This window comes from Marmota marmota, unplaced genomic scaffold (assembly GCF_001458135.2).
Source record: "Marmota marmota marmota unplaced genomic scaffold, marMar, whole genome shotgun sequence".
Lineage (NCBI taxonomy): Eukaryota > Metazoa > Chordata > Mammalia > Rodentia > Sciuridae > Marmota > Marmota marmota.
Genome location: NW_026000185.1, coordinates 11,459,006 through 11,473,782, shown reverse-complemented (window position 1 = coordinate 11,473,782; position 14,777 = coordinate 11,459,006). Strand labels below are relative to the sequence as shown.

General features: G+C 62.7%; 1 protein-coding gene across 1 annotated transcript in view; it reads right to left on the bottom strand.

Moving 5' to 3' along the window:
- The window catches only part of Abcc1 (ATP binding cassette subfamily C member 1), a 73,993-nt gene that overhangs the window by 26,957 nt on the left and 32,259 nt on the right, over positions 1 to 14,777 (bottom strand). The window contains 9 exon segments of the mRNA XM_048790067.1: positions 1,213 to 1,322; positions 3,285 to 3,372; positions 4,482 to 4,628; positions 10,380 to 10,583; positions 11,715 to 11,811; positions 11,813 to 11,991; positions 12,486 to 12,581; positions 13,748 to 13,925; positions 14,531 to 14,764. Of these exon segments, the coding sequence (XP_048646024.1) occupies positions 1,213 to 1,322; positions 3,285 to 3,372; positions 4,482 to 4,628; positions 10,380 to 10,583; positions 11,715 to 11,811; positions 11,813 to 11,991; positions 12,486 to 12,581; positions 13,748 to 13,925; positions 14,531 to 14,764 (1,333 nt within the window).

The window sequence follows — 14,777 nt, the reverse complement described above, 5'->3', positions numbered from 1 at the left end:
GCCAGCCGCCCCGGCCACCGCGCCTGGGTCCCCCGAGCAGGGAGAGATGCGGGGCCCACCTCCCCCCCACCCGGTCTGCGCCCCAGGAACGGCCCGGGCTCCAGGTGCAAGGCAAAGGCCCCAGGGTGAGGGACCAAGAGCCGAGTCTGGGGACATTGGCCATGCCGTCCCCCGAAACAGGACACCTCCAACTGAGCCCTGGAATGTTCTCACAGGCCAAAGGGAGGGAGGGATTGAGTGGAGGAAGGTCTGGGGTCCCCGGGCAGCAGGGGACTGGCACAGGAGGGCCCTGAGACTGGGGGAGGGCAGGAGGGCCCAGCCCAGATGAGCATGCAGCAGGGGGAGATGGACAGGTAGGAACGCAGGAAGAACTCAAGTTACACCTAAGGAGGAACTTCCTAGACCACGGGTCTTCCGGGAGGTAAAAAGGGACAGGCAGACGTGGGTGGGGATTCCCCAGAAGGGCCTGTCCCCTGCCTGATGAATGACAGCTCCAAGCTGACCCCAGTGGGGGCAGCTGTTGGAGGCAGAGGGGGAAATCTGGCCTCTTCAAAGGTCCCTTTGGCCCTGGGTTTTGGGGACTCCCTAAAGAGGCTGCTGATCAAGGTCACCAGTCAGGAGGGGACAAGGGGCACCTGACAGTTGCCTGGGGGGACGGGGCCATTCCCCGACACCGACCCTGGTGTGGTGTGAAAGACAAGGGCAGGTGGGCAGTGCTGGGGGTGGGCTGAGGCAAGACCGCCCTGGACCAGCCTGGTCACTCCCCCGCCTCGGCCCTACAGGCCCGTGACTGGCTCAGGGAGGGGTAAGTGACGTGATATGGACCAATGAGAGGCAGGCAGGTGCCCTGCTGAGGGAAGCCGTGCCCCAGAGCTGGGGCCTCTGTCCTCACACTCTTCTGAGAGAGGAGCAGCCCAGAGGGACGCGAAGCCAAAGGGGGACAGAGTTCTGATGGCACCGTGTGAGACCCTGGATCACACCATACCTGAAAGTGGAGCTACTCAGCTATGGGAACCCCAAATTCCCCTTTGTCACCCGCCTGGGCAAGGGTGCCACTGCTCCCGATGAGAGGCGCACCTGTCTGCTCCTGGGGGCAGCCTGAGCCTGTGTGACTGGACCTGTTTTCCTGATGGGTCAACTGAGGCTCAGAAAGTGACCTCTTCAAGGCCACAGAGGTGGCGAGTGGCTGGATTTGCATCCACCTTTGCCCACAGCGCTCTGCGCCACGTGTGCCCAGGCCCCTCACCTGTTGAGCGTGGCCGGTTCGCCCCTGGCCCACGTGAAGGTGGCGTTCTCCACAGTGATGCTGTTCGTCCCCCTGCCTGGAAGACACCAGAGGGGACAGTCAGGCTGGGGTGGTGTCCCGAGCAGAGTGCCCTCTCTTTCTCATCGGTGGTCTGACCTCGGACGCTGGACCCCAGGGGCCCCTGGCTGTATCTAGAAAGGTCATCGGCTCTCTGAACAGGACACCAACCCCAGCTCTGGAGGAACCTCAGGAGAGGTGGACACGCCCTCTGGGACTGGAAGCTGGCCCATCCCGACGCCTGCGGGGAGGGGGACCCGGGTTACCCCACGCTCGGGACCCCTGCCCGCTGTCTCACGGCTTGGGCAGCTCTAAGCAGCAGCCGAGGTCAATGGCTGGCACGGCACCCACGGGGCCTTCAGGTCCAAGGTGGGTCTTTGTCCCCACCCCCCCCCCGCAGCCTCTCCGTGTCCCCAGCATACCCCCGGCCAACGGGCTCACCGCTGCAGGACGCCAGCCACAGTCCACTCAGGACAAGCAGAGGTGGGGCAGGAGGGCTGGGGTGGGGCCAGGTAGGACAAGCCCCCACAGTGTGGCTCCCAGGGGACCCTGGTGGTCATCTACCCTTCCCCGGCTCTCAGTTTACTCCCCGTCTCCCTGGGAAACGCCTCTTCACCAGGAGCCACTTAAACCTCTGGGGATAAGAGCATCCCCCCCCCAGTTGTCAAGTGAAGAATTAACTCCCCCCAGCACCAAGAAACAGGCCTGGGGCAGGAGACGCTCCCGTCAGCCCAGCTGACCGCCCCCCTCTGCTTTCCTGGGAGGAGGCTGCTCGGGTTTTTCTTAGATTCTGTGTGGCTCTGGGGGTGCACCCAGGGCCTCTGCGATGCCACTCAAGGGCTCTTCCCAGGCCTTGGAAGTCACTGCAGTCAGGAGCCGCCGAGGACCCTGGGACCTGGGCTGCCAAGGTGGTGGCAGAGACCGTGGCGGACACCCCAGGGAGCAGGAGGGCTGTGTGGCCCTGACCAGGGACCCTGACCCTTGCAGAGGCCGAGAACAACATCAGTGCAGGAAACGGCCCTGGCCACTGGGGTCAAGGCCCGTTTCACAGAGAAACATGGCCCCGGGGAAGCCTGTGGCCTTGCCCCCACCTCCTGTAGGACGCCTGGTGCTCAGGGGCAGGGAGCAGGATGCCAGCACCCCGTGGGCAGTGGCCCTCCGCAGGGGCACCTTGCGGGACATCAGAGACACTGGTCATCAGAACCGGGGTGGGAGCTGCCACATCTAGTGGGCGTGGCCGGGAGCACATTGGGCACCACAGTCCACAGGACCGTCCTCATGGGGAGGAGCCAGCAGGCCCAGGTGTGATGGGGGGGGGGGACCAGACTCCTCCAACCGCTGGGGCTGGGGCTGGGCCCGACTTCCCCCAGGGCGGAGCCGTCTAGTTACGCAAGCCGCTTCCTCATCTGCAAAACCGGAGGTTCCAGTGGACCCTCTGCCCGGGCCGTGCTGAGCACTGGGTCCGTCAGTAGGCGGACACCTTTGGAAATGAACGTGCCCGGCAGGGGCGTCACAGAGTGATCGGGTCACTGCGGCTGGTGCCGTTCATAGACACCGAGTTCCAACACAGGATCCCTGCTCGAGGGGACTGGCGGGAGAGTGTCCTGTGTCCACTGTCCACAGAATGAGCAAGCCCACAGAGACACACCCTGCCAGAGAAAGGATCTCCATCCCACCGTCCAGAGGGGGAACGGGGGGCTCAGGCCCACAGGACACAGCTGGGGGTGGGGACACGGCCGCTTCTCCACCCACAACAGAACCAAGCTCTAGGGCCTGGAACCTGACAAGGGGAGTGACCCGAGGCCACCTCCCAGGGAGGAGCAGAAGTGTAAGTCCAAGGGCCTGGGGCAGGAGATAAGAGGGGCCGGGGGATTCCAGGAGGTGGCCCCTGCTCCTGCCCCACTCTGGCCCCTGCTCAGCCTTGCTCGCTGGGGTCTTGCAGGCAGGCCGCGGTGCACGACCCAGCACCGATGGCACCCACCGTCCTTGAGTGGCCTCCGCTCGATACTGCCGGGCTCCAGCTCCTCGTGGGAGAGGAAGATCCTCAGGCGTTTGAGGGAGACGCTCGCCTACGTGGAGGCAATTACAGGGCATCGTTACTTTCACAAAAGGCGGCCAGGCTGGATGTCAGCGGCTCCCCCGCCCCAGGGCAGCTGCACTGCAAAGAGCAAGAGGGGCCTGGGCTCCTCCTGCCCCTCCAGAGCCCACAGAGGCAGTAGAACGGAAGGACAGAAGGACGCGGGGACGGGGAGGGCCTCGATGAAAAGGGACTCCAGGGACCTGACCCCGGCAGGAGGCCGGGCCTCGCGATTCTCACCAGGGCGCCAAGGGCTCGCCCCTCCCCCTGCAAACCCCAGGGACGGTGTTATTTTAAGTCGCGGTTGGCAGGCGTTTGGAAGGATAATGGTGCTGGGATTGCGTCAGGAGAAGGGCAGGCCAGTGTTCAGGGCCCAGGGAGAGGTTCTGAACCTGCCTGAGAATTCTTCAGCCAAGAAAGAAACAGAGGGGAGCGGAGGGGGTCAGGGTTGGGGAGGTGAAGGGGGAGAAACGGGGCTGTGGGCCCCAGGGACGGGGACCCGGCCTGGGGGACACTGTTCCTTTCGGGGTCCCTCCTCACGGGAAGGGTTTTCTGATTCCGGCAAAAGCCTAACCAGAGCGGCACAACCCCATCTTCGGGGTGATCCATTTGTGGGGCTACAAATGGGATTTAAGTGGATTTGCACACAGCGATGGAGGGAAGTGGCAGAGGGGCAGCGGGAATGCAGCAGGAGCCTGTCCTCTGCCCGCGGGCCACCGCCGGGCCACCACAGGACCCCGGGAGCCTGCAGGGCCAGAGGAGGGGGCTGGAGGGACTGAGGCCTATGGGGGGTGCAAAATCAATCAAGCGGGTCCAGAGCTGCTGTTTCGGAGGAGACAGGCTAGGTCAGGGCGGGAGAGAACATTCTGGAAAGGACCCCCAGAGCTCGGGAAAGCTCGCTGCGTTGGGAGCCGTCTCAGATGCTCAAGCCAGGGCTTGGTCAAGAGCACCAGGGGACGCTTCCTCTGGGGCCCAACAGAAATCATGGGACGGCTCATGTCCAGGCCTCGTCCAGGCCCCGGGGGCCTACGGGAGCGCAAGGCAGGCCCTGAGCTGCGGGGAGGACGGTGCCTGGCTGGGTCCCCGCCGGCCTCCCGGTACCTGCACGATGCTGCTGATGACCATGGGCAGGATGTTGAGCGGGAAGCGGAGGATGTTGAACAGGGCCAGGGACACGAAGGCCTTCTGCGCATCCAGGACGTTGTTCTTGTCCACGGTCACGTAGACGGCGAAGGTCGACAGGGCCACCTGCAGCAGGGTCCCCAGAGCTGAGCAAGAGGCAGGCCTTCCCCGGGGCAGCCAGTGACGGGGCCAACGCCCTGGCCTCCCACCAGCTGGGTCGGGGACGAGGCACTTGCGGTCACTGCTCAACACCAGGCGCGTCCTTCCTGGCCTGGGCCTGCAGCTCCCTCTGCCTGAGGCCACCTCGCCCTCTCCATCTCCTGGTCACTCCCTCTTGGCCTCCAAGAGCTGCGCCCACCCCAGGCCCAGAACAGCCCTGCTGTGCTGCCTACCCGACCCAGGTCCTCGGGACACCTGCCCAACCTGTGCAGTGACGCTACACAGTCGCCGTCTCCTACACTGAAACGCCAGCTCCTTGAAGGGACTAGACCCATCCCTGGTGTTTAGGGACCCGGAGGACAACTATGATGGCTCAGCTGTGAGGAGCCCCAACTCCCCTGCGTTTTCAGTGCAGCGACCTCAGAGTGAGGACTGGGCGGCGAGAGCTGGAACCCCAGCAGCCCGTGCTGGGTGGCATGGACGATGGCATGGACGACCCAGGCGGTGACTGTGGGCAGGGGGCTGCACGAGGGGGTCACTGGGGGCTGCCCAGGGAAGGTGCATCTGCCCCGCAGCCCCGTCCCCTCTTCCCCTCGGCTTCCTGACCTGCGTGAGCTGAGCACCTCTCCTGCACCGGGCCCTCCCCCGTGACGGCTGGCTGCCTTGGGCCCAGAGCAACGGAGCGGGCCGTCTACGACCTGAGACCTCAGAACCGGGAGCCCCCGATCAACTTCCCATCCTCTAAGTTGTTCCTGTCAGGCATTTTGGTCACAGTGATGCAAGGATGACTAACAGCACGACCTTAAGTTCACTTCCTCTCCCAGGGACTCAGCTGTCTGGTGTGTAAAACGTAGAGGGCAGATCCAGGGGCTGCCTCGAGGTCCTCTGGCTTATACAGGATATGACTTAACGCCCAGCAAAAGGAACGTTTAAAGAGAAAAAAAAAAAGAAACCCAACAGCCCAGGCCGGGTCCTGGGGCAGCCCTTCCTGTTCCCACCTACACAGTCAGACTCGCCCACGGCCGGCTGGTGCCCACCCACACGCAGAGACCACCTGCCCCTGCCCAGCTGGGTGGTGGGAAAGCCCTGAACAGTCCCGGGGGGCGGCCTGGCCCAGGAGGGGGACAGCAGCTGGTGGGTTTGAGTCGGTGGGTCCCTTCCTCGCTGCTGGGATCCCGGCAGGGCCAGGCAGCGGGATCGCGGGCTGTTCCAGGACACGGCATCACGGGCAGTTTGGCAAACCTGGGACCCCGGCAGTGGGCAACAAGCTCTGTCCCCGGTTCAGCCATGGTCCTACGGCCCTCCACGGCTTTCCCTGGGGGACGTGAACTCGGAGCTCAGGGCCGACCACTGAGAGGTGGGCAGAGGCGCGCTGAGCCCTCAGGTGTCAACCCTGCTCAGCCCTCGGCTGCACGGTTTTGCAGAGCTAAGCTGCATGTTTCCACGGCTCTGCTGTGTGGCGCTGGGAGTCTCACTTCCCCTCTCTGAGCGAGGCTCTGCTTTCCTGTCTGTGAAATGGGGCTCAGGACAGGCCTTTGAGGACTGCTGGTGGCAAGACAGTGCCCCTGGGCAGAGGGCCCCTCCTTGGGCCGTTCTCCCAAAGACCCCACTATCTACCCCGGGCGCAAGAGCCCAGCACCAGCAAGTAGGGCTGGTTCTCCTCCCGGTGACACCGTCCAGCCAGCTCTGCCGGAGGCGAGGGCCAAGAGGGAGGGGAGGAGCTCCAAGGGCCACCGACAGGGGACACGTGGTCCCCGGGACAGCCACACATCTGAGCAGGCTGACACACTGGTTGCTGACACAGGGAACTGTGGTTTCCTCTTTTTAACATTTAAAAAGAATTTAACTGATACATAAAAAGTCACCAACGGGTGCCGGGGGGTGCGGGGACACCCGTGCACACCGCGTGACGCCTGGATTCAGGTTAGACATTGACCGTTTCCTTATGGAGAAAACTAGAATCCTTTCTTCCAGGTTTTTGAAATAAAAATATACACCACATCACCGTTACCCAGTCGCAGCTCGGGGGACGTCGGGATGTCACCTGACGGTCATTCAGTCCTCATGGACCCCCCAGCCCCAACCCGGAGACACTCTTCACTTAAAACCCTCTACGTATAGCCACGCAGCAGAATATCATGCAGCCACAAAATGGTGTGAGACCCCACCCAGAAAGTGGGGGGCAGCCACTCTCTGCTGTAGGGGTGGCTGAGGGGCAAAGAAACCACGATGGAGAAAGCAGAGCTGAAAGACAGCGAGTGACCCCAACATCCCCTCGGAAGCCTCTAGATCCAGCCGTGCCTGCAACCCCCAGCCATGCTCTAAGGTACCTGCCTCGACCTTTGGGTTTCGTGTCCCTCAAAACCTGCCCCCTTCTTGCTCTGGGTGACGGGGTTAGGCTTCTGTCCAGGCAAGACGGCTCCTGGGTTCATTCAAGCCTTCCTCCCCTCCTCTGCAGATTCACGAGGTGCACCATGTGCCAAGTCCCCTGCTCTGGAGACACAGCGTAAGGACAACAGAGACTCGCCCGTGGACACCTGTGCACACGTGGATACCTGTCCACTGGAGGAGACACAGGCGAGGCGCCCACCAACCATCTGAGATGGAAAATGCTGAGCGCCCACCGCGGCTGTTTTAGGACAGTGCGCGAGGGGGACGTGAGAGATGCCAGGTCCCATAGGCCACCAGATGGCATCCCCAGTGGCCCCGGCCTCCTGGGCCTGGCTTCCATCACCCACTGCCGGGTAAACACGGCGTCACCCTTGAAGCGCAGGAATCCGCTGTGGAGAGCCCCCGCGGCCCGCCCAGCAGCACAGGCCACATACTTTATCCTAATGTAGTCAGAGCCCCGTGCCTCGGGCAGGGCCACGGCCCCCAGCTGACCCCAGGCCCGTCTGCTCCGTCCAGCCCCGTCTGCTCCGTCCAGCCCCAGCAGCTCCAAAACCTCCGTCCCTCAAAGCCGGGGCCTCCACCCTGCCCCACCTGCCCCGAAACCGAGAGGCAAGTTCAGGGTCAAGGACGGCCACTTATGCTGTCCAGCGTCTTTCCCTGGAGCCCAGGGCAGGAAGTGACAAAGCAGAGGCTGGCGTGCACTCTGGTGACACCCTGGAAACCACAGGTTCCGCCTAAGGACAGGCAGAGCCAAGGGTCACGAGAACCCCCCACACCAGAGCTCGTCACCACCCCCCCACCCCCATGCTGGCCGCAGACCTCGGCCTCTGAGGCCGTCCTCAGCAGCATGACTTCTGCACCACGTGCAGTCGCAGCGGGAAGGGAGACGAGATAGACCACTGTAAGGACTGACGGACTGACGCACCGCCCGCACATGGGGCTCTGGAAACGTTCCCGAGGAACTGGTGTGGTCAGGGCCTTCACCAGGGACCTCTGGTTCCCAGCTCGGGGTATTCTGCTCCCAAGGGGACATCGGCCAACATCTGGAGACACTTCTGACTGTCCCAGCTGGGGAGCGCGGGGCAAGGGACTACTTGACACCCAGCGGGTGGGGCCGGGATGCTGCCGCCATCCTGTCCTGCTCGGGAAACAAAGAGGACTGGGCCCAGTGTCCACCGCACGGGGGCTGAATGCTGCCTGTGTGCAGGCCATCTGGAGTCCGGGGTGCTGACCGCGAGCGCTTCTTCCTGCCTTTTAAGCGTATGCTTGGCCGAGCTGGGGGGGGTGTCGGGGGGCCTTCTCAGCCTGGGGCAGGCCCCGGTTCCATCCCCCATGCTATGACACGGTGACGATGCACAACTTATCGCAATACAGAAGCGAGTACCTCCCTTGGGCATGACGCACGGACTCTAATGTCAAGAAAAATAACAAAACAAATCCCCCATAACTAGGGTCCACCGTGATGTCACTTCTATTTTCAGAGAGGTCCCTCTGCCCGGCCCACCCTGCCAGGGCAGCCTGAGGGACAGAGACGCAGAGAGGACCCAACAGCATGCCTTCCAGCCCCGGGCCCAGAGGGACCTGGGGGACCCAAGGGACTCGAGGACCCAGAGTCCCAGACCACCACAGGGAGGTCCCCTCTTGTGCCGGTACCAACCCACTGGTGTGGCCCGGGAGGGCTGCGGACCCTAACTCGGGGGAAAGTCCGTCTTGATGGACTGGACGTCGTCCGTGAGGGTGGGACACAGCATGCAGCCCGGTTCCCTGCACCCGTGACTTAACGTCATCAGGGTTCCTGAGGAGGTCCAGCGCCAGGGAGGGCCTCGGGGGTCACACCTGAGCTGAGGAGGAGCGTGGCGGGTAAGCAGGCGCGGAGAAGAACACTCCGGTCCTCCGCCAGGGGCTGGCCCGCGACGGCCCAGGCCCGCACCTGTCTACAGGCCGTCCACGAGCCCGGGGTGGATCTGCATCTTTAAATGCTTATGGGATCAAAAGGGTGCTGAGAACACGCAAGTCACATACGTGGGCGTGAACGCAGGTCCACGGCACCACTGCAGCCTCACCCTCGGCTGCTCCTGCCCTGCCCAGGGGTGAGGAGCACAGTGACAGAGCCACGTGGCCCAGAACACCTGAAATTGTCACCAGGGACCCTTTATGGAAGAGCTTGCCCACAGCTAGCTTTTGGCTGGTGTCTCTCAAGATTTCAAACCACCCTCAGAGCTTCCTGAAATTCAGGTTCCATTTCAGTTCACCTGGGGCGAGGCCCGAGACCCTGCGTTTCTAAAAGCCTGGCGGTGCCAACACTGCCCGCCAGTCCAGGCCGACACTGCCTGCCGTCCACCGATCGCGCACCCGGCTGGCCCGGCGGGGCCCAGACAGCACCAGCGGCATCTGGAGGTCAGAGTGCAGGCATCAGGCCCTGCCCAGACGTCCCGAGTCCAGCTGGGCAAGCTGTGTGTGTGCAGCAGCCTCCAGTCACTCTGAAGGCTCCACCTCGAGCTCTCTGTCCTCAGCTCAGGCTCAGGGACAGCCGAGGGGAGCCCGCCAGAGGCAGCGTCGGAACGCACACCCCGACAGGAAAGGCTCCTCATCAGGAAAATGTGTGGTTTCAGGTCATAGAAACTTCCAGAAACCACAGTCACCTCCCCCCCCGGAACCCACAGGGACTGGCTCAGGATCCCCCATAGATACTGAAATCCAGGGGTGCTCCAGTCCCTGGTATGAAGGGGCACAGTGTCTGCAGGTGGCCTGTCCACGTCTGCCTGCGTGCACTAGATCATCTCTGGAAGCTCAGAATACCTGACGGTAAACGCTCTGTCACCAGCTGCTATACTGCACTGTTCAGGGGACAATGACATGGAGAAAGTCCGCACGTTCAGCGCAGACGCTGTCTTTTTCTCTAAACACACACACACACACACACACACACACGCGCGCCCACACAGCACTGGGGACTGAACCCCAGGGTGCTTTAACACCGAGTCACATCTGCAGCCCTTTTTATTTATTTTATCTTGAGACAGGGTCTCGCTGAGTTGCTGAGGCTGGCCTCGAACCCGCCAGCCTCCTTCCTCAGCCTCCCGACCCGCTGGGATGACAGGCGTGCACCACCGCGCCCAGCTCAGCTAACACGATTCCTTGTAAGAGAAGGGCTCAGGAAGGAGGGCACTGGTTCCTTAACTGGCTGCCCAGAAGCTGTAAAGGGCTGTGAGTAAAATAGAAGGGGGCTGGGGTGCGGCAGCTCACAAACAGGTGATTGGGGAGACCCTCCCTGAGACGAGCAACCCTTAAAGAACACGTGACCCAGGAGCAGCCGGCCCCACTCACCAGGAATGGTGTGCAGACCCAGGTGAAGGTGCCCACGGCCGCCAGGTAGGCGGACTTCTTGAGCACCTTCAGCTCCTCCTGCCGGATGGCCATCACCTTGTCCTTGAAGGCCAGCTCCCAGGCGTACAGTTTCAGCACCTTGATGCCGTTGAGGATCTCGTTCATCAGCTTAATCCGGTTGTCCTTGCTCTTCATGTGGGCCACCTTCACGGAGAAGGGTGGTCAACACTGCACCGGGGACGGGCCATGCGCCCTGACCGCCACCCTCAACATGGCCATCACCTGAGACCACGCCAAAGGACCCGCCGTGACGTGCTTCAGCCATGTCCCATGGCCTTTAGAGAAGGCCACTCAAGTCAGAACCGAGGGGTAAAGGGGCAAACACCCCCCGGTGGCCAGAGTAGAAGGGACGGGCCCAACTAGGCTGATCCAAACACGGGGATCCCTTTTCTTACTTTTAGACAGTTCGTGGTTGGTACTGCTCTGACCAGCAGGGGCCCGTCTCAGGTTGTCACGTACTTTAACGCCCTCTGGCACTGTCACCTGCCTGGCTCTGTCCTTCTCCCTCCTGGGGCGGGTAAGCGTCCAGGGCCTTTGCGTGCGAGGCCAGTGCTCACCACGGTCCACCCCAGCCCCCGCCAGGCATTTCTTCTGAGCGTTTTACAAGTGCTCAGTGATTTGCTGCTCACACAGGACCACCCAGTCAGTGCCACGGTCACCCTGGGTCATGTGGGGGAGCCTTCAGCAACACGGAAGGGTCCCCGAGGAGCACACAGATACCACCAGGCCTGACTGTGTGGTTAATGAGGTGTGCGTATGAATGCAGAGACAGTTCTAGAAGGTTCTGTGTCAGTGTGCTCACAGCAGCTGAGAGGGAACAGGGCATCCCCCTCTAATCCCTATAATCCCTGTTATCTGAACTATTTCATAACAAGAAAGCACTCGCTCTGTTATTGTATATTTAAAAGCTTAAGAAATCCACACTGTCTCTAAAAGCCAAGTTGAGCACTGTGCAGAGGGTCACTGTTACTCAACTCTTGCAAACACAAACATAAGAAATGAGCAGCTCTACGATAAAGCAGGCCCGGAGCCCACTCGGCCTGTCTTAGGAGCTCTCCCGGGCTGCCCAGGACCACCGGGGAGCCTTCCCAGACCCCAGCGCCCAGCGCGCTTGGTGAACAGAGCCCCAGGAAGGAGCCCAGGCAGCAGCTGAAGCTCCCGGGCGAGTCCCGGGGGCAGGTGGGGCTGAGAGCCCAGGGCCTGCACAGAGTGAGCCTGGCCAACGTCCCTGCAGACAGGCCGCGGCCAGGTCCACCTGCGGAGATAGACACCCACCTGGTAGGTCTTGGTCTTCATGGCCATCACCGCGTTGAAAGGCACCATCAGGATCATCACGGCCACCCCGGCCAGGACAGAAGGGCCCAGGTTCTGAGGAGACAGAGACAGCCCCGGGCTCAGCCAGCAGCAGAGAGCAGGGCCTGACCCTCCTCCGTGGGCCGTCCACCCCCACACGGGCAATGAGTTCTGGGCAGGTGTTTTCCTTCTTCCCAGTGACGGGGTGTTGGGAGTCGGCTGCCGCGGGGTCCCCCCACCTCTTTAGGAAGATGCAAGTCTACGATCCCTTTGATGGGAAGCCCTTGGGGCCGGCCGGGTTTACAACTGTAGAACTGATTTTCTTCCTTCCTTCCCTCCTCCATCCCTTACCAGGGACTGAACTCAGGGGCACTTTACTAACCCTGAGCCACATCCTCAGCCCTTTTTAAAAACATTTTATTTAGAGACAGGGTCTCACTGTCACAAAGACTTCATTCACTTTTGCTCTCTGTAGCCACAAAAAAAATGGTCTATTAAAGTCAAATTGACAGATAACCTGTGGGTCCCTACTGTGTACCTAGCCTTGGAGTTACACCCACGAGATATAAAAACAGGTTAGACGGTGTACGCCTGCACACACACACACGCATGCACACACACGCACACTCACACACACGCACACATGGCCAACATGGCAGCGTGACGAAGGGGCCGTACCTCAGGTGATTCCTACTCTAAAGCCACTGGGATTCAGCAAAGGAAAACAAAGGAAAAGAGGGCCAACAGGAGGACAGGAGCCAGGGCCCGAGGAGGCGGAGACCAGCTGGCAGGGGGGGGGCCTCCCGGAGGAAGGAGGGGCCTGGGCNCCGCGTTGGTGATCACCAGGGCCTGCGGGGGAAGCAGAGGTGGGGGTGAGCGGGTGAGAGCCCCCAGCCCGCCAGGCCCCGGACAGGACGGGACACTACCCATCTTCTCCCGTCTCCCCAGCCCCTCTGCCTGGCGAGGGCCACGCCCCTGCCCACCGCCCTCCTGGACCTGGCCAGGTCTGTCTGCCTCCCGTCTTGGGTTCTTCAATGTGCCCTCAGGGGGGCCCTCCAGAGCGGGCTCTGCCCACGTGAGTGGCCACACACACTGGGTCAGCAGATCTGGGCGGCCCGAGGGTCTGCGTTTCTAACAAGCTCCGAGGCCAGGCTGAGGCGGCTGGTGTCCGATCCCCAGCAGAGGGCACAAGGTCCCTCAGAGTGGCCCTCCTGATGGCCAAGGCTGAATCAGCCTTCTGGGGCTGTCCAGGGTGATGTGGGCCCTTAGCAGCCTCCTTCGCCTCTGACCACTAGATGCCCCCCGCTGCACATTGTGACAACCCGATGTCACCAGATGCTGCCCAACATCCCTGGGGAGTGGGCACAGGGCTACAGCGTAGCCTCCCTGGACCAGGCCCCGGGTCCCCGCACCGCCCACCGCCCACCGCCCGAGGGGTCTGAGGAACACTAACTCCTGCCCCGCCCTCCCTCGGGGACGCTGCTTTGCTGACCAGGGTGCAGCCTGGGCGGGAGGCCTGAGCCCCCCAGCTGAGTCCCGTTTGCAGACAGGGCTGGGGACCCCAGGCCCAGGTGTCTCCCTAGTGACACAGCCCCCGCCCCAGGGGCTAAGAAGTGAGGGGACGGGAAGGAAACAGGGTTCCTTTCCAGTCCGACCTGGGGGCCAGGGACGTGGCTCAGCATCTGGCCCGCAGCAGGCCTGAGCTCCCCCCAGCTCCACACGCAAAAATAAACATCTAAGAAGCTGGACGTGCACAGGTGCTGGCCGGGCTCCATCCTCAGGAACCAGCCCCCCCTCGGTTCCACCGAGGGAGAGAACTCGGGCAGCCACAGGAGACCTGGAGGCAGCCTGGCGGCCCCACAGGGACCCACGGTGACGGGGGGCAGACATCCCGCACGGTGGCCCTGGATCCTGGCCAGCGGTCACCCCCCTCGCCACCTGGGTCACTTCAGCCCCCCTCGCCCTCCGGCCCCCGGAGCAGAGCCGCAGATCCCCGGGGTCCTGGAGGGACCCACCTTGCGGTAGACGGCCCCGATGACGGCGGTCTTGATCCGCATGCCGCTGACAAAGCAGACGTGGAAGTACTGATGCAGGACCAGCGTCTGCAGGCAGGCGCTCACGAGCAGCAGCACCGTGTACCAGTAGCCCTGCCAGTCGGGGGCCTTGGTGTCGTTCACGAAGTTGATGAGCAGCCTGCGGGGGCGGGGGACAGCCCTGAGTGACAGAGTGGGACCCAGGGAGCGGGACCCAGGGATTGGGACTCACGGGGCGGGAACGTCTCGGGCAACTTCCAAGCCAGGCGAGGGGGGCAGACAGGTCAGTCCAGGGCGCACACAGGGCCCCTGGGTGTTGGGCTGCAGGGCGGCCGGCCTCTCCCAACACGGCCCCTGCCCTGGGGTCCTCATGCTGTTCTGTCCACCCCCAGAGAGTCACCCAAAGGGGACCAACTAGAGGACACAGTGACCGAGGTGCAGCGGGACAGAGAAGGAACCAGAGGCCCCGGGGAGACAGAGGAGGGGAGAAGGGACCCCGCCCTGACTTCTCGGCTACATGGGCTCTGGGACCCGGCTGTGTCCCCTGCTCTGGATCTCCCATGCCCTCCCCACCTGGGCTGGGGGAGTCTGTCTGTCTGACCACAGGGCCTTAGCTCAGCCATTCAACCAAGCATGAAGCAAAGCCGGGACAGACAGGGACGTGGTGTGGGTCCCCCCAGCACGAGGGACACTAGGGTCCTCAGTACAGCAACGAGAGGTCAAGCCGGGAGGCCGGGGAGCGGGGGAGGGAGGGAGGACTCTTACTTCAGGATCTCGGGGCCAGCGAACATCATGAGGTCGTGGATGGCCTTGAAGAGGAAGCTCATGAGGAAGTAGGGCCCGAAGGTCTTGTACAGCACCTTGAACAGGGACGGGGCCCGCTCCTTCTGCGGGGACTTGACAATCAAGGCCTCGGCCTCCTCGTTCACGTCCACCTTGGAGCCCCCCTGGGCCTTGGCGGGATCCTGGGTGGAGGAGTACGCGACCTTCACGGGCTGCCTGCAACACAAGT